General features: G+C 47.9%; 2 protein-coding genes across 5 annotated transcripts in view; both read left to right on the plus strand.

The window, feature by feature from the left end:
* The first annotated feature begins 1,923 nt into the window (after nucleotides 1-1,923).
* psmd8 (proteasome 26S subunit, non-ATPase 8) lies at nucleotides 1,924-7,743 on the plus strand. Of its 4 annotated transcripts, none has more exons than XM_064301114.1 (8): nucleotides 1,924-2,130; nucleotides 3,444-3,516; nucleotides 3,724-3,826; nucleotides 4,684-4,849; nucleotides 5,332-5,432; nucleotides 6,032-6,143; nucleotides 6,260-6,460; nucleotides 6,953-7,743. In XM_064301114.1, exons 1-7 carry the CDS (start codon nucleotides 2,020-2,022, stop codon nucleotides 6,446-6,448), a joined length of 855 nt encoding a protein of 284 aa, XP_064157184.1. In that variant the 5' UTR covers nucleotides 1,924-2,019; the 3' UTR covers nucleotides 6,449-6,460; nucleotides 6,953-7,743. The 4 variants fall into 4 exon arrangements, with proteins under 4 accessions (XP_064157184.1, XP_064157186.1, XP_064157185.1 ...); XM_064301116.1 differs by having other exon boundaries at nucleotides 1,929-2,130; nucleotides 6,316-6,460; XM_064301115.1 differs by having other exon boundaries at nucleotides 1,930-2,130; nucleotides 6,316-7,743.
* Nucleotides 7,744-13,077: 5,334 nt separating this feature from the next.
* spred3 (sprouty related EVH1 domain containing 3) overlaps nucleotides 13,078-17,893 on the plus strand; it is a 14,739-nt gene continuing 9,923 nt past the window's right edge. Inside the window, exons 1-3 of the mRNA XM_064301093.1 lie at nucleotides 13,078-15,504; nucleotides 17,545-17,710; nucleotides 17,879-17,893. The exon at nucleotides 17,879-17,893 is cut by the window's right edge and continues 154 nt beyond it. Coding sequence (XP_064157163.1) covers nucleotides 15,494-15,504; nucleotides 17,545-17,710; nucleotides 17,879-17,893 — 192 coding nt within the window. The 5' untranslated portion in view covers nucleotides 13,078-15,493. The remainder of the gene's footprint in view (nucleotides 15,505-17,544; nucleotides 17,711-17,878) is intronic.

Genomic DNA, 17,893 nt, shown 5'->3' on the forward strand with positions numbered 1-17,893 from the left:
GTGTGGGAGAGAGAGAGAGAGAGAGAGAGAGAGAGGGGAAGGGGTAGGATGTAGTGGGGTGGGAGGAGCTCAGTATGTCGTCCAGAAGCCCTCTTCCACTCCATGGAAAAAAAGGGAAAGGCAAATTGGAAAAACAACGGTGAAGAGGTCCTTTCCCGCGAGCGCCCTCTGCTCTACCGTGACTCACGCGCAAAGAATGCGGTGGGATGGACGGCGGTTATTAATATCAGGCCTCTGAGGTCCGCTGAATTTCCTACTGGCTTGGAAACAATGCTTCATCTGTGTATCCTTTATTTATTTATTTTTGTTTATTTATTTATTTAATTATTTATTTTACTCACGCACTTCGTCCCCCTTTTGGAATGTGCATTTGAAAACGACATCAAACCCCACCGTGAGACCTGAACTGAACTCCGATTGTGAATGAATCCACTTACTCTCCACACTGTATTTCTGTGAGCATCGCTGTCTGTACCGATGGCATCTGATGTGGCATGAGTTAAACTACTGTTTAGCCTCGCCGTGCATCAGTGGCTTGACCCTGACACTGAAGAACACGCGATGAAAAAATCTTACTTTGGCCTTTCGCTGTACTTTTAAACCCAGTCGAATAGGGATCACTTGCAACACGTTTTCATATAGAACAAAGGTAACAATCACTTCTCCACATCCTTCCTTTTCTTTTTCAATGCAAGAATATTGTCAACGACCTTTGAAAGAAATACAAGTATTCGCATTGTCTCGCTCGGCTGACAGCTCAATGAAATTGTTTCCAGTTCATGTTTCCTTAGATAGTTCATGTTTAGCAGTAGATAGTTATCTTAGGGCAGTAGCCTACTGAACTATGGATACTCACAAAAAATATATATAACAATCTGCCTAGTTTGCTTCCTTTTGAAACGTGATCTTTTAAGTTTGCTGCGTCTCTCCTCGTGATTGATGAACAGTTTAACTAGATTTCCAGGGTTTGGACAGCGCCTATTTTGCCAGACTCTTCGAACTAAGTTGAAGAAAAAAAAACACTTTATACAGGCACAAGATAATATGCAAATGAACTGTCGTGTCTCACGTGCAGTTTGGGATCCATCCCCACTCCATGTCTGAGGGGTATCCACATACGTCACAGAGCAGACGTGGGGAATTCCTTGTAGCGGGGCCTCTGGTACTCTGTTTTACAGCATGGTGTACGAGCGCCATCTGTTGACAACAGTATGTTTACTACGCCCATTCAGACTGGATTGTGATTAACGCGTATTTCAGGGTGCAAGTTCTCAAAATAGTTCTTTTTTAAAAACGTGTCCTTCTGTGACATTGTATGGTAGTTTGGTCGCAGTGTGTTTATTTAAAACTCACGCTTCATAGGAATGACTGCATTTGTTCAAAAGGAAGTCATACGTTGTTGCAATATGGTTTAATACAAAACACTATTTCATAGCCGGAAAAAAACATTAAGAAGGGAAAAAATTTAAGTTCTCGGTTAAGGAGGAGACTGTGTAAAGTCAGACTAAAAGTAGGGTATAAATCGAGATGGACACCGATTAAATAATAACTTTACTGTCGACATTGCAGTTGAAATGATGCATTGGTTCAAAAGCCATCAGTAGGGATCAGAAGGAGGTGCATCAAAGCAGTGGTCATGGGATAAAATTTTAACCGTTTACCTACTGTACTACACATATACACAGCTGGTTAATTATGGGTAGAATATAATCTAAATAATCAATGTTCTAAATGTGACGTTGTCACTTGATAATTTCCTAAAATGTCACCAGAATAGACTAGCCCTTTGGTAGCAACGTTTTCCAGCCTAGGGTTATACAACACTCCTTCATCACGATAGATGGTACTGCTCAGACACATGTCTATGGTACTGCCCCTGTTGTGCTTAAAAAGTGAATTTGGAAGAAGAATATTTTGCCGTATTCCATTCAGCAGTTTACCTTAGCAACCAACATTTTTTACGCCAGTGACGTTTCCCGTATATTGGCTGACCGGTGTCGTACAATTTGCAGAATCATTATGGCGTCTATGGTGAGAGACACTGCGGGACTGTATGAGGACTTGAAAACTGAATGGGATGAGAAAAATCCGAATTTGAACAAATGTGGCGACATTTTGAATGAACTGAAGGTACAGTTGTTTAAATTTAGGTAGATTTCCATTCACAGAATAAAATAGGTGGTCGATAATTTGCAAAAAATGTTGAGTCTAAAATGTTGAAATGACATGCAGTTATGACTAGATTACTTCCTAGTGAACGTTAGTTATTAGATAGCCAGGATAAGTCAAATATTAGCCAAATATTACCGTAACGTTTGCTTGCATGTTTACCAACAGACCATCCAACTGACGTTAGCAGCACAACAAAGTAGCTAGCTACCCAGGCATCTAACATCAGTGAACGAATTATATTGCCTAGTCTTCCAGCCAGTTAGCGAGATAAATTGACGGTTGGGAAATAACTTTGGCTGTCTAATTAACCAGTGTTACTTAAAGTCGAACTCAGATATCTAGGCACCACTGTCAAGATAACTAGTCTGTTAATGTAGGCTACTGTACTACAGGTGTGACCAATACTCTTGTAGCCATTCCTCGTAACAAAGGAACAGCCATTTAGCGTAGGGGTTTCTAAAACTCGGTCCTGGGGACCCCTGTTTTTGCTGATTTTCGTTCCAACCACAGTTGCAATCCCAGAATTTTTAACTGCTATTTTTCTTAATTGGGTGCTTTTCATTGGTACAAGTGTGGACACCTGGTCACTAAAACTAACCACTCGGTAGATAATGAAGAATTCAAAGACAAAGCAAACGATGCGCCAAACCTGCATCGTGTTAATAACTTTAGGGGGGGAATTATACGAAAGAAATTAAACACCAGCAACCTAAATATGACCTCATTGATTAACCTCGTTCTTTAGTTTGATCAAAAAATGTACCTGTAATTGTTTAAAATATAGCACAATAAGAACAGTATGAACATGGAAATTGTAGTCTTCATGGCCTGCACACCTATGTGTGAGATAAAGTGTCTTTAGAGTGTAAATAATCCCTCTAAACATGGAAGGCACCAAATTAAGAAAAATTAACTGCTTGTGAAAATACTGGGATTTGAATTGTGATTGGAACGAAAACCAGCATATACAGGGTCCCCAGGGCTGATCTTGGGAACCACTGATTTAGCATGCAGGTCACTACAGAATAGGCTAGATTTGTGTGTGTTTTTGTATTGTCACCAGGCTAGCCAGAAGCATAGTAGAACACTTAACTCAGTTATCTTGTAGTTATATCCTAATGAAATTAGATGTATGTCAAACACACTTGGCTAAATGGACTGGTTGCCTAATTTAATTTTTTTAGTTAAAAAAAAAAAAAAGTTAATTTGACTCAACACTGTGGTAGTAGCACCTTGCTAACCTTGGTTTTCTCATGTCCTGTTATCTGTAGATCTCTCTGCTGGAATTAAATTTTTTGCCAATTTCGGGGACCAAGCTTACCAAACAGCAACTCATATTAGCACGTGAGTGTCTCAATATATTACAGAAAGTGATTTTGTGGCCCAAAAAGTATAATATGGTGTCACTGGGAAATAATCTGTAATTTTAAATTTGATAATGAAAACAAGAAGTCTGAGTGTAATGGGCACGCTGCTGGTGCAAGGGCACATGGGATCTGTAGTCCTTTGGCAAAGCCTGATTTTTTTTCTCTGCTGTTTATTTGCATCCAGGTGATGTTCTGGAGATTGGCGCACTATGGGGTATCCTGAAGAAAGACATCCCTTCCTTTGAGAGATACATGGCTCAACTGAAATGCTATTACTTTGACTACAAGTATGTGTATGACCTCTTAGTCTCTGTAATGTATCCATGTTAACATTGCAGGCATTTAGCAGACGCTCTTATCCAGAGCGACTTAGACAACGTTTTACAACTTTAACCCTCTTAGTCTCTGTAATGTATGCATGTTAAAACCCCACCTGCTTCATTTGCCTGTGATTAGCTCAATGTTTCTGCTGTATGTGTGTGTGTGTGTGTGTGTGTGTGTGTGTGTGAGATTCCATTTTCTTGCTGTTGTGCTTGTTTCTGTCTCGATGGACCCCAGTGCTGGAGAATCACACGCTGTGCAGGTGGTGTTGTCACTTGGCACAGAATACATGCTAGCCTGACGCAGCTGATTACAGAATAAACTGACCTCATCAGGTTTATTGGATCTGAAACTGGCTGTGAAGTTTACACAGTAAAATATTCAGCGTTAAAATCAACCCCTCGCAGTGTACATGCAGTCCCTGCTGGACCCGTACATACTCCGTCAGAGTTGAATTAACACTGGACATTTTTCTGTGTGAGGTGAAAAGGAAAAAGGAGACACACCCTGGACCGGGGTTGGGGGACCCCTGCTCTGTTTGCCCCTTATCCTTTATGTAAATGGTAAATGGACTGCATTTATATAGCGCTTTTATCCAAAGCGCTTTACAATTGATGCCTCTCATTCACCAGAGCAGTTAGGGGTTAGGTGTCTTGATCAGGGACACTTCGATACGCTCAGGGCTGGGATCAAACCGGCAACCCTCCGACTGCCAGACAACCGCTTTTACCTCCTGAGCTATGTCGCCCCAAATGTGGAAAACAGGCCTGTGGCCTTCATACTCTAACCCCCTGCTCTCCTCCTCCTCCTCTCGCTGCCCCAGGGACGAACTGCCAGAGTCGGGCTCCATGCACCAGCTGCTGGGCCTGAACCTGCTCTTCCTGCTCTCCCAAAACCGCGTGTCCGAGTTCCACACGGAGCTGGAGAGGCTGAGCGCCCGGGACATCCAGAGCAACGTCTTCATCCGGCACCCCGTGTCCCTGGAGCAGGTGAGCCGGCCACTGCCTCCCTGTGCACTCTCACCGAATACCTGGCCACTGCCTCCCTGTGCACTCTCACCGAATACCTGACACGGCTTGTAAAAATTCTAGAATCCTTGACCCAACTCGGCACCTGATTGGCTGGCTTCCTCATGCACCCCCTTTTCAGATTTCCGGACGGAAACTTTGCCATGTCCAGCAATATTTCTACTTCCTGCTTCACTGCCAGCAATTAGACGCGGACTGTAGATTGTTACCAAAAAATATTATTTTTATTCTTAATAGCACTGATGTTTTCAAATGTCTAGTGAACCAGCGGGGCCCTGATTGTGTATGTAACTGTAATCCTGTTTTAGTTAGTGTTTCTACCTATTTGTCGATGCAGTAAATCCATCCATGTTCATTACCAGCAGCCTCTTGCCGTACAGAGTTTTGCAGTTTTCTGTAATTATAGAAGCCTTTTTAAAAAATTGCTAGTTTTTTGCTTTCAGTACCTGATGGAAGGCAGCTACAATAAGGTGTTCCTGGCCAAGGGAAACATCCCCGCGGAGAGCTACACCTTCTTCATAGACATTCTGCTGGACACCATCCGGTAAGAGGGAGGAGGAGCTGGGAGGTGTGTGTGTGTGTGTGTGTGTGTGTGTGTGTGTGTGTGCGCGTGCATGTTTGTGTGTGTGTGTATGTGTGTGTGTGTGTGTGTGTGTGTGTGTTTATGTGTGCGTGCATGTTTGTGTGTGTTTGTGTGTATGTGCATGCATGTGTGTGTGCGCGTGCTCAGAAGTACTCTGTATTGGCCTCTGTGACATGGTTTTGGCAGGGCATGTTTGGGGCAGGGCGTGTTTGGGCGGTTTGCTTTGCTCACTCCCTGCTGCTGCTGGCTGTGCTTGGCTGTGCTCACTCCCTGCTGCTGTGGGCTGTGCTCACTCCCTGCTGCTGTGGGCTGTGCTCACTCCCTGCTGCTGTGGGCTGTGCTCACTCCCTGCTGCTGCTGGCTGTGCTCACTCCCTGCTGCTTTTGGCTGTGCCACTCCTGGCTGCTTGGCTGTGCTCACTCCCTGCTGCTGGCCGTGCTCACTCCCTGCTGCTGCTGGCTGTGCTCACGCCCTGCTCCTGTTGGCTGTGCTCACTCCCTTCTGCTGGCTGTGCTCACTCCCTGCTGCTGGCCGTGCTCACTCCCTGCTGCTGTTCTCAGGGATGAGATCGCGGGCTGCATAGAGGAGGCCTACGAGCAGATCCAGTTCAGCGAAGCCATGCGCGTCCTCTTCTTCTCCTCCTCCAAGAGGATGACCGACTACGCCAAGAAGGTTAGGGCTACCCTCCTGCTGGTGAACGCCAGAGTGTGTCTCTCTCTCTCTCTGAGGGGCTGGTCTCTCAGTGCTTACTCTCTCCCTGTCTCTCTCCCTCCGTCCCTCTCTCTCAGAGGGGCTGGTCTCTGAATGCTGACTCTCTCTCCCTCTCTCTCTCTCCCTCTCTCAGAGGGGCTGGTCTCAGAGCGCTGATGGCTGCTACTCCTTCAGCTCTCAGCAGCAGCAGCGCACAGACGACCTCTGCATCCCCTCCAGCCAGCTGGCCCAGCAGGTCATCGAGTACGCCCGGCAGCTGGAGATGATCGTGTAGCAGGGTGTGTGATACACACACACACACACACACACACATACATACACACACTGACACATACTTACACACACATACACACACACATACATACACACACTGACACATACTTACACACACATACACACATACTTACACACACACACACGCACACACTCACACACACACGCGCACACACATGCTGATGGACACGCCTGGGAAGGTACTTCTGCATTGTCCAAATGATGCGGACTGATTCTGTCAAAGGTTTCCTGTCAGTAAAAGTGTTTGTGACGCAGTTTAAAAAAAAACAAGACCAGGTCAAAACCTAGTATATGGCTGGACCTAACTCAATGGTGTAACTTCATAACTCAGCCGACCAATGGTGTAACTTCATCACACACTCAGTCACTCAGTCACGGACATTCGCGTTTGTAGGGCTGGCCCTGCTGTTGTGGTCCAGCCAAAAACAAAAAAACGACCTACAATCACCCCTGTTCTACATGCTCTATGATTACAGCCAGAAATCTTTCACGCTGAAGACCGGACCATTCAGACACAGTGTGTGCTCTAAGCCCAGATCGCCATTGACTCCATGTGAAAGAACGCAGTAGACAGTGCTGGTGTAATACTTAAATATTTATATGCTGACTTACTATTATTTTCTTCTATAATAAATAATTATTATTATTTAAAAAACGTACTCATGTGTGACCATAGCAGTTTGCAACACAGCTGTGCAGTCCTGACAGATTTCCCTCTGGGTTATTCAGGGATTATAGGGCCAAAATAAGACTGACACGACGTTCGTTACCCTAAAGGGACCTTGGGGTCATGTCTCCGCCAATCACCACTGGCTTTGTTGTATTTGCTTTTACCAACATACCTTGTGATTGGTGGGGCTCCTCTCCTGGCTCTGTCTGGAAGGCGGTAGCCACAGAGTGTTCCGTGGTGACGACACCAACACCCCGTCCCTACCCTGTGATCCCTGTGGATAGGCACTCTTTGCATTTCCCCTTTTACAGTCAGCCGGGGAAGCCTGGTTTGCTGCTGCACTTGTAGTTCCACGTCATTCACTCTAGAGCGTTGTTTGCAGAATCACTCCATTCCGATGCCTTTACCTAGTCTCCTAGCAACTGGCAAAGTGAATTGCTCTGACAGTTTATTGTTTTTTTATTTTATTTTATTTTTTTGCCACCTCACAAGATAGGTACAACTTCAGTTGACCTGCTATCAATGTTTATTTTTGGTGTTGTCACAACTGTAATATAACATATGAGAATGAAAATTAAAAAAACAAAAGTTTTTCTACTTCCTGTCAATTTTTTGTAGTCTTAACACATAAAACATTATAAACCGGCAGTTTATCTGAATACTTTGTGCATTCCCAGCATGTGTGGGTTACGTTTGTGTAATTGCCCCGGTGTTGTGTGAAGCTAACAGCTCTGCTAACAAATGCACTGTTTATATATGGACTGAAAGCTGTTATAAATACTCTGACTGCTGTTAATAGACACACTGAGCACTGTTATAAATGCTCTATGCGCTGTTATAAATACCCTGAGCGCTGTTATAAACACACTGAGCTCTGTTATAAACACACTGAGCTCTGTTATAAACACTCTGAGCTCTGTTATAAACACACTGAGCTCTGTTATAAACACTCAGAGCACTGTTATAAACACTCTGAGCTCTGTTATAAACACTCAGAGCACTGTTATAAATGTTTTTCAGCGCTGTTATAAACACTCAGAGCACTGTTATAAATGCTCCCAGCGTTGCTATTAACGCTCACAGGGCGTTTTCACTGCTGGTTGTACGTTCCGTCCTGCCTCAGTATCAGTGCCACAGAAGCTGCCAGCGTTGCCGTGGTGACCCAGGGTGGTTCGCACAGGTAGTTTGGCCTCACGTTCAGCCTGCGTTGGGGAAAGAAGAGGACGGGAGGAGAATGAGCCAATGAAACGTGTACGTGGGGCAGAGGTCATGACCCTTTGTGGAACTGGGCGTCAGGCTGGACAGAACGGTGGGAGGAATACAAGCTGTATATAGCCGGGATTAGGTACTGGGCCCATTAGAAAGGGTGTGTGAGTAGACGATCAAACACACACTCACTGTATATAAATCTAACTTCAGCTGTACCGAGTCTGGAATATGCTGCAGTATACTGACAATATGCAAGCTGTTATCTAGGTCGGGGGAGATTTAGCAACACATAAGTGAAAGAAAAACATACAATATTGTGGAATATATATTATGTTATATTTTCATATATTTCTAGTATATGATTGGCTGCTGCGTTTTGGGTGGGCAGGAAGTGGGCGGGCGCGGTGAGGGTGACTCACCAGCGCGTGACGTTGCGGGGCAGCTCCGCGCCGCTCTGGTGCCGGCAGCGGGCCTTCCGCGAGCAGCCCTGCTCGGCGGCGAAGGGCGGCCAGCCGCTGCTGGGCCGCTGCGGGCCCTCGGGGGACGGCGGGGAGGCGGGCAAGGCGGGGACCGCCTCCTTACTCCTCTCCTTCTTCTCTTTCTTCTCCTTCTTCTCCTTTTTCTCCGCCCTGACGACGGTCGCCGCCTTCGTCTCGCCTTTGCCGAGCTCGAACGGGATCTTGAATCGGAGCTTCTTCTTGGGCTTGGCGGGGGTGCTGGGCGTGGCCGGGGAGGCGGGGGGCTGCCCCGCCCCCGGGCCGTGAGCCGGCTGTTTGGGCGGAGGCGTGGCGGAGGCGGAGCTAGCTTGCTCGCCCTTCTCCTCCTCGTTCTCTTGCTGGTGTTGGGCGGGGGTGACCGACGGCGCCCCCTTCAGGAGCTTCCTCTTGGCCTTCAGAGGGGTGGCGGGACTGGTCCGGGCCTTCTGCGGGGGGGCGTGGGGCGGGTCTGCGGACGGAGAGCCGCTGGTCTCCGTGGCGCCGGTGGAGGTGAGGGTGCTGGTGCTGGTGACGGTGGTGCTGGACCAGCCCCGGGCCCTGGACAGGCCCTCCTGGATGGGGGCCAGGGAGGAGTTGCTGGGGGCCTCCCCGAGCTTTTGGGGCTTTGGGGACCTGGGCTGGCCAAAGGAGAAGGAGAACTTGGGCGGGCTGGGCCCGGTGGGGCTGAACTGAGCGTGTGCGGGCGGCCCGACGCCCTTAGCGGCCTCTTTGGCGGGTTTCGCTTCGGGCTTGCGCGCGTTGGAGGAGAAGGTGAAGACGCCGGACGGCGGCGGGACGGGGCGGGGGGGTGGCGGGAGGGGGCGAGGGGGCGGGACCCTGAAGACGGGGCTGGCCCCCTGGATGCTCAGGTCGGGGCCGGAGTCCGGCGGCGGTTTGGCGGTGTCGGCGGCCCGCGCGTCCTGTTTGGTCTCGGCGCCCGGGGGCGGGGCCTTCCCGCGGCGGGCGGCCGCCATCTCGCTCTGCCGCTTCCTCAGCCGCTTGACCCGCCGCTCCCGCTCGGCGCTGCTGACCGCGCGGGCCGCGCCCTTCTGCTCCACGGCCGCGCCCGCCGCCCCGCCCTCGGCCCCGCCCGCCGAGGAGATGAGCAGCTCAAACGAGCCCTGCTCGGACGGGGCTGGGGTCGCCGCCGCCGGTTTGGCCGCCTGGGCGGGCGCCTGCTTCACCGAGGTTTTGCTCGGCGACTGTTTCTCCAGACCGGTGCCGGAAATGGCGCACGTGGCGGCCGCTTTCGCCGACGGCGCTGGTGAAGCCGCCGCTTTGTTTGGCGAGGACATTTGGCTTTGTGGTTTGACTGGTGAGGGCGTTTGGCTCGGCGATTTGATTGGCGAGGGCATTTGGCTCGGCGATTTGATTGGCGAGGGCATTTGGCCCGGCGATTTGATTGGTGAGGGTGTTTGGCTCAGCGATTTGATTGGCGAGGGCACTTGGCTCAGCTGTTTGAATGGCGAGGGTGGTAGGTTCGGCGGTTGGAATGGCGAGGGTGGTAGGTTCGGCGGTTGGAATGGCGAGGGTGGTAGGTTCGGCGGTTGGAATGGTGAGCCGGTCTTCTGGCCTTTATCCTCTGTGGCAGTGGGGCCCTTCAGGGAGCACTCCTCCACGCTGGCGGCTTTTCGCGCCGCGCTCTGCGACTGCAGGGAGGCCAGGAAAGCGTCAAACTCCAGGTTCTTGCCAAACTGAAACCTGACGGACAGACAAACAGACACGGGGTCAAGCAAGCATCAGACACAGACAGACAGACAGACAGATGTAGTTTCATTCAGTAGCCTAGTAGTCAATGGGCTACCTCACTCGTCAACCCAAGACACCCAAGTCTTGGGCCCTTGCCCATGCTGCAATATTTGACGAGTTGGGACAATATGACAATGTGTTCATTAATAAAACACTGAATATAAATGCACTGCACTGTGCTAATAAAGTGGGTGCCTTATCAAATCACACACAGCCAATGCTGATTATTCTGTCACTAGTGGGAGACAGGCAGACCCTACACAGGTGCTCACCTGGACTTCATCACAATTTTATGATTGATTGAACAACACTTCCAGTGTATTTTCCTTTCTCGTTAGCTATTGTAATAGAGAATTATGGGTGTCACATATTTCCCTGTCTTATCCTGAAGTGGATACTGCATGTACTAATGCTGCTATTCCAGGGGGGTCCAGTCTCATATGGAAAAGGCCAGTGTAGAAGTAGATTTTAGTTTTATCCTAGCGCTAACACACCTGATTCTACTTATCAAGGTCCTGATTGAAGTTAGTTAATTAGTTAAATATTTGAATTCAGGTGTCATAGTGCTGGGCTAAAACAAAAATCTGCACCCACACCGGCCCCTTTTCAGATAAGATTGGACCCCCCTGCGCTATACCATTAATATACCAATAATACACCTGCATTCAAAACCACACTCCTGTTCTTCATTTTTTTTAATGAGACTTTGTGTCTCCCTCTTCTGCGTGAAATTCACTAAGTGAATGGCATATCGATATCATCTCTGTGCTTCTCTTTATCAACTGCTCAACTTTTTTGTGGTCACGTGGTGACATGTCTTGAATTTGTCCCGTCTAATGTGGGCAGTTATGATGGTTATGCATGGCTTCTAGAATGAGAATTTTCCTCGTAAACAATGACACACATGCTGTCTGAGAGGACTGCATCCACATTGCATGTGCCGTTTACAATTTCGAGTTTTGTATGCAAACACATTTTGTTTTTTTGCAATAAAATTGGTCGACGGGGTTCGAAAACTTTCAGCACAGATTGTGTAGAGCCACCAGATACTCCACTCCTCTCTCCCTGACTCTGTCTCCCAAGCACTGGAGCCAAAAGGGACATTATGAGCTGTAAACTGGCTCGAATCCACTGCTGCCGGCAGGAACTCTCCTTTTGGGCAGAAAGAACGATGGAGTGGAGTATCTGGTGATCGTAGGGGATCTGCACTGGGAGCTGATTGGATGACGGGATGGGGGGGGGAGGGGGGAAGGGGCGGACTCACCGGGGCTGCCCTAAATCTGGAGGTTTCTTGGGCGGGACGAAGCTCAGGGGCATTTCGAAGACCGGGACGGGGCTCTTGGTCCCGCCCTTGTCGCTGTCGCCGCACTGGGGCGCCATTTCCCCCAGTCGCGACGGCGGCGGGGGCGGGGGCGGGGTGCGCTCCGACCGGGCGGGGCCCTGAGGCCGATCCCTGTGCGCTGGAGAGGCGCGGGACGGGACGGGAGGTTTGGGCTGCTCGGCCACCGCCCCTCCCCAGGGCCTGCGCCAGTCCTTCTTGAAGTGGAGCAGGTGCGGTGGGCTGGGCTGCTTGGCTTTTTCGGGTGGGATGGAGGACCGTGCTGGGGACAGGGGGGAGCCCTGCTCCCGGAGCAGGGAGGGCGTGAGGGCGGTGAGGGGGCGTTGGGGCGGGGCGGGGCTCCGACTCTTTTTGGGCGGGTCAGGGGACTTGGTCGGTGCTGCGGGCTTGTCCCGCGTGGGCACGGGTTCGGCGGGGCTGCGGGACGGTTTGGATTTGGGGCGGGAGCTGTCCTTCCCCGAATCGGCGGCGGGCGTGGCGGCCGCGGCCTGCTGAGGGAAGAACAGAGCCTGGCCCATGATCAGAAACCGGGGGGGTCAGGGCTGTCCCGCAGGAGAATGGGGGGTCAGGGCTGTCCCGCAGTAGAACGGGGGGGTTACGGCTGTCCCGCAGGGGGGAGGGGGGGTTGGGGGATCAGGCCTGTCCCACAGTCAAAGGGGGGGGGCACGTAGGGTCACAGGGGGAGGTGCGGGCAGTAGCGTGCAGCTTCGGCCTCGATCAGCGCTGTGTCTCTCCCTCTCCCTCTGTTTCTCCCTCTCTCTCTTTCGCTCTCTCTTCTCCCCCACGCGGATAAGTCTTCTGTGAGCCACTCTCTTCTGTGAGAACCAATCAGCCCCCTTCCTTCACTCAGCAGTCCTGCAAGGGGGGTGGGGGTGGGGATGTGGTGGTGGGGGGGGGGGGGTGATGAGGAGAATACAGCCAGAGTTCAATACAGGCTTTGGAAGCGTAGCACCACACAGACTAGCTTTGGACCTTCACTCTGCCCAGGGTGACATCCTCACAAAATCTCTCAAAAACGTAATGTACTAATTTCACACACACGCAGATTTAAAATAATTTTCATAATAGGACATTTGGACCGTAGTTTGCAGATTTTGTATGGGGATGAAATTTCACTGGCGTCCGTGCCCGTGACGCGAGAAGTCGGAGGAACGAGGCTGCGCGGAAGCAGATGACCACTCGTGCCTGTTACTCCCCGTTCAGGACCGTGTGGAACATCTCCAGGCTTCGGCTCGCTGATTAGATTTGAGAAGCCGTGGCCCTTTTAGCACATTCGTTTCCTGCCTATTGATCGTGTCTAGACCTGCATGAATATCATCTGGAATTCTGGCTCGAACAACACACAAAACGTCTTTGCAAAGGGGAAGACTTGGAGAGAATACCTTTAATGCATCAATTACTGCACCACTATCTCCTCGACTGTAACTTAAATCAGGACTCTTATGCTGTACTTTAGACGCCATAATAACTCTAAATATGGGGAGTAACCGAAGACGTACTTCAAGGTCGGGAATAGAATTATTGCCCTGGGCTTAAATTGCTTTTTTTATCTAGCTATTATGAATTGTCCATACACGTTAAACCCGTTACCTTGCCTTTTTAACCAGTAAATTTAAACCAAAATATTTTGTATCTTACTTTATTCACTATTGCGATTGCTTGCTAATCCTGTCATTATTGTGATAAGTACTTTCATTGATTTGGTAAGATATAACGTTAGCAATAATTCAACTGCATCTTCGTAAATTAGCTATCGTTAGCTAATATGTAGCTAGCCTATGTCTAACTGCCGGTTTAATAAAAATGCACAACTCTAGCTAGCTAACTAGTCTAAATTACTAACACTAACGTTAATCTAAGTGACGGACTTTACCTCTGGCTCGAAATGAATTGCACAGAGAGCACAGCTACAATCCTCATGCACTTGTCACACATGATCTTCCGCAATCTTGGGATTTTAAAAATGTTTCGGTCGTTAAGTGGTCCTGTTTTTCGTACTTTGTTATCGCGCAAAGTCTGTAAGTCGGCTGAGTTACAGAGAAAACGTTGCTGTTCGGTGACATTTCGAATGAAAACAATGGTGCTGGGCATTCTAGGCACGCGCTGTGGCATAAAAGCGTTGTTGTAGAAATCCCCACTTTTAATAGCCTACTTATTTTGAAAATACAATTATATATAAAATTGGAGGTATGTTTCCGTAAACTTTGCTTAATGAAAACTCAGATCAGTTATATCATTCAACCACGAATTGTCCATTCATTCTGTAAATTTTAATTCCAGAGTCTCGGTGATAGGCTAGTTGGCTACTCTACTGCTAATGATACACATGTTCTTTATTATGACAGTGTAGTAGCTATCTACTTGCTAACTTTAAATACAAAACAGCTCTCTACTTTTGTGTATCTTTCAGTTTATTGCTAAACTTAATAGTTTCAGAACCAATCTCGTGTGTAACTGATGAATTAAATTAGAGCTGTCTAACTCATTCAAGTCGATCCAAAAAGCTTCCGCGTAGGCTAGGTGATTCACAACCAACGAGAGGCGGGCCGAAGAGCTGTCCGTAGTGCTGAAAGCTCTCCGCGGTCTGTAGACGCCTCTTCCTGTAGCCTTGGCGTGCAGAACGGCCTTTTTCACGAGGTCAATTGACTTCGCGCTACTAACCGTAAAATAATCACCCACTGTGTTAATTTCAAGAGCACTGTGTGCTGTTTTATATAGTCTATAGGTTTCATGCGATTTTTCAATGAAATTTTACTTAAATGAAATCTACACAACTGAACTCTAACAAACGACTATGATTACATTAAAGATTGTGCAATGTAGTCATAGTCGTTTGTTCGAGTTCAGTTGTGTTCTAGTGGTCCTTCCCTCTGGTACGGCACAGAGCAGTCTGTCTGTTTTTCTTTGAACTCTTATGCCAGGCTGTCAGAACCTTGTGCCATGCACAGTGTGCCTGTTTGTACTGATTGCCTGCATCTGGGATGCTGATGCTTCCTGTATCCGTTACAAAACGTCCGCGTGTCATCGGCCTCACAGCTATATAAATATGTTAGGATTTGTGTCTAAATCAAACGGTGGGCTAGTCGAGCGCGGATCCGTGCCAGTCCCGTGGTGTCCGTCGGATGGCGTGCGACTATACGAGCGGGGTTTAACGGCAGTCAGAAGGGAACGCGGCAGGTACAGGGTGTGAAGAAAAGAAATAGGGAGGGAGCGATTGAGAGAGAGAGAGCGAGAGAGGAGAGAGAGAGAGAGAGGAGGATGCTGCCGCCGCCGCCGCTGCCAGCGGAAAATGGCTGCTACAACCTCGAGACCGCCCTAATACACCGCGAGGACATAAAGGTGGAGAGAGAAAAGAAACGAAAATGAAGTGTGAGAGGAAAAAAGAACAATTGAGAGAGAACACGGCTGAGTGAACGTGAGTGTGTGTGTGTGTGTGCGCGCGCGCGTGTGTGTGCGTGCGTGTGTGTGTGTGTGTGTGTGCGTGTGTGTGTGTGTGTTGAGAGGGAGAGTGTGGGATAAAAAAGACTGGAGACCGGGGGGGCAGCAGGCTCGAAGCGGCGGGCGACACCAAGCAATGGAGGGCGAGTAAGTCTGCGTTTTTCATTTTTGAAAAAATAAAATTTAAATAAATGAGATCTGCGTAGCTAAAAAAAATTCCCCTTTTCTGCCATTGCTGTGTGTGAGACTGACACATTAGACTCACAAACATACACACATACAATGCATGTAAGAAGAACCACCATTACGTAGCCCTGTATCAATATTGTACATAATATGTACATCCACATAAGTATGCAATGAATGCTTGGACCATGTTCACATACATGAGACCTATAAAGCAATCAGTGGTATGCATATAAGCACGTCAATGCCGTATCAAAGGCAAGTAAAATGCTAGTATAGGTTAGTCTGGACGGAATATACGCAGCAGGAAAATACAGAAAAATAGTCACGAAGTGGTGTGGATGATAAATATAACCTATATGTAAAACAGTCAATATAAGAAGAATATTGAGGCAATGGGCAAAATATGGCGAGTTTTCGGCCAATATCGCGTCAAGCACAACATCTAGCGACGAATGGTGGAAGAGCGAGGGAGAGGTGATGTGGATGTGTTTTTTTGTCAACGCGTCTCCGGTTTCATTATGATTTTTAAAGCCAAACTTTTATGAATGAAATGTGATATTTCTCTCTCTCAACCCCCTCCCCTCCTTCCCTCTCTCATGTCGCCCCCTCCTCCCAACTCTCTTCCTTTTCCCATTCTCACCCCCATTCTTCTCCTTTTACACACGCCTGTGGTTTTTTAAAAATAATCAGGGATTGTTCTTCAGAATCAGTGGGATTTTTATTGTATTTCATTCATAAAATAACGGATGTTGGATGTGAGTGCGTGTGTGCGCGATCGTGTGCGTGCGTGTGCCTGCGCGCGCGTGTGTGTATGTGTACAGAACGGGTGATATGGAAAGAAAGGAAATGCTTTAGAATAATTACTAAGATTCTGCTGTCCCATTAAACATCGGCAAGCATGTTCTCGCTGTGGAACAGCAGTGTTGTTGGCTTGCACTCATGCGTTTTAAATTTGCTTATTTTTATGTATGAGCTTGAGGTCCCTGGAATTATAACGGGCCTCGTACGGCAAATGGGCGCGTTCATTGATATATCTTTCAGAGAAATACTCGCATTCTTTCTCTTAGCTCTCATTCGCCTACATATTCGCTTTCACCAGCCGCAATCTCTAACAATTTTGCCCATATCTTGCTTTTTCATATCGTTATTTCAGTGTCCTTTATCAATATTGGTAAAAAAATATATAATTTCAGTTGTTGGACTAAAACAACACATGCCCCTCATTATCCACAATAACTTACTGATATAATTAGATTTTAAAAAGTGGAAACACACATTGTTATTTGTATACCCTTTTCGTAATTGTGAGGCTAATAGAGATTTGTCTTTGTCATGTGACCACACATTAAAACACACTGCTTACTGATACTGATATTATCTTCTCTGTGTACGTTTTTCAAATAATAATAATAATAATAATTTATTGTTATTATTATTATTACTACTAACATTTCGTGCGTTTGTAATATGCGTGATAAGCTGAATATCTTAATTCCTGGTCAGGATATCACTGAGCATAATACGGTGCTTTGAGAATTTATACTTTTATACATACAGTTACGAGCAATAGTAACAAAACGAAATCTCTTCACAAGCCATTGAGGACTGTAAGGGCCTTGTCTTTCACGTGTTCGTCCACGCATATTGTTATATCAGTCGGCACCAAATTATTGCGTTATTTTGACGAGCGTGTCTATTTTTGTATCCGTTATGCTCACTCAGAACACTTACCGAAAGAATAACTGAGATCCTAACATAAAAGTGAACATATGGCAAACACTGTGCCCTTAATTTGGAAGTATTATTCGGAATTTAAAGTACTTTTCAATGTATTTTAATGTCTGCTGAATGTTACATCTTTAGCGAAACAGACTTTTTAAAGACGTGGTCATTTTCTTGCAGGTGTTCTCTCTGAGCGCAGTGTGTGTGTGTGTGTGTGTTTACTCTTCCTCCAGTTCAGTTAGCCGGCCGCTCTCACCCCTCTCGCTTCTCTAACAGTGTGCGTGTTCGCGCAGTGGTGATGACACGTGACGACTCTAGTGGCGGGTGGGTGCCCCTGGGAGGTGGAGGCCTCAGTCATGTGATCATCTGTAAGGGGCGGAGTCCGGAGGACAAGGGGCGGAGAGACTACGTCATCCGCGGAGAGAGGCTGCGCGATCGAGCAGTGAGTGTGTGCGTGTGTTATGCCCGTCTTTGATTGACAATCTCCCCGTTCCACCTCTGTTTGAGGAAGGCAGTTATGCTCCATGACCGCGCAATTTCAGTTTTGAATTCTGCGTTGGCGACTCTGCTTTCCTTGGGCTGGGTTAGTGAATGTCCACTCTTTCTGCAGCCGGTGTTAGAGTGT

This window comes from Anguilla rostrata, chromosome 12 (assembly GCF_018555375.3).
Source record: "Anguilla rostrata isolate EN2019 chromosome 12, ASM1855537v3, whole genome shotgun sequence".
Lineage (NCBI taxonomy): Eukaryota > Metazoa > Chordata > Actinopteri > Anguilliformes > Anguillidae > Anguilla > Anguilla rostrata.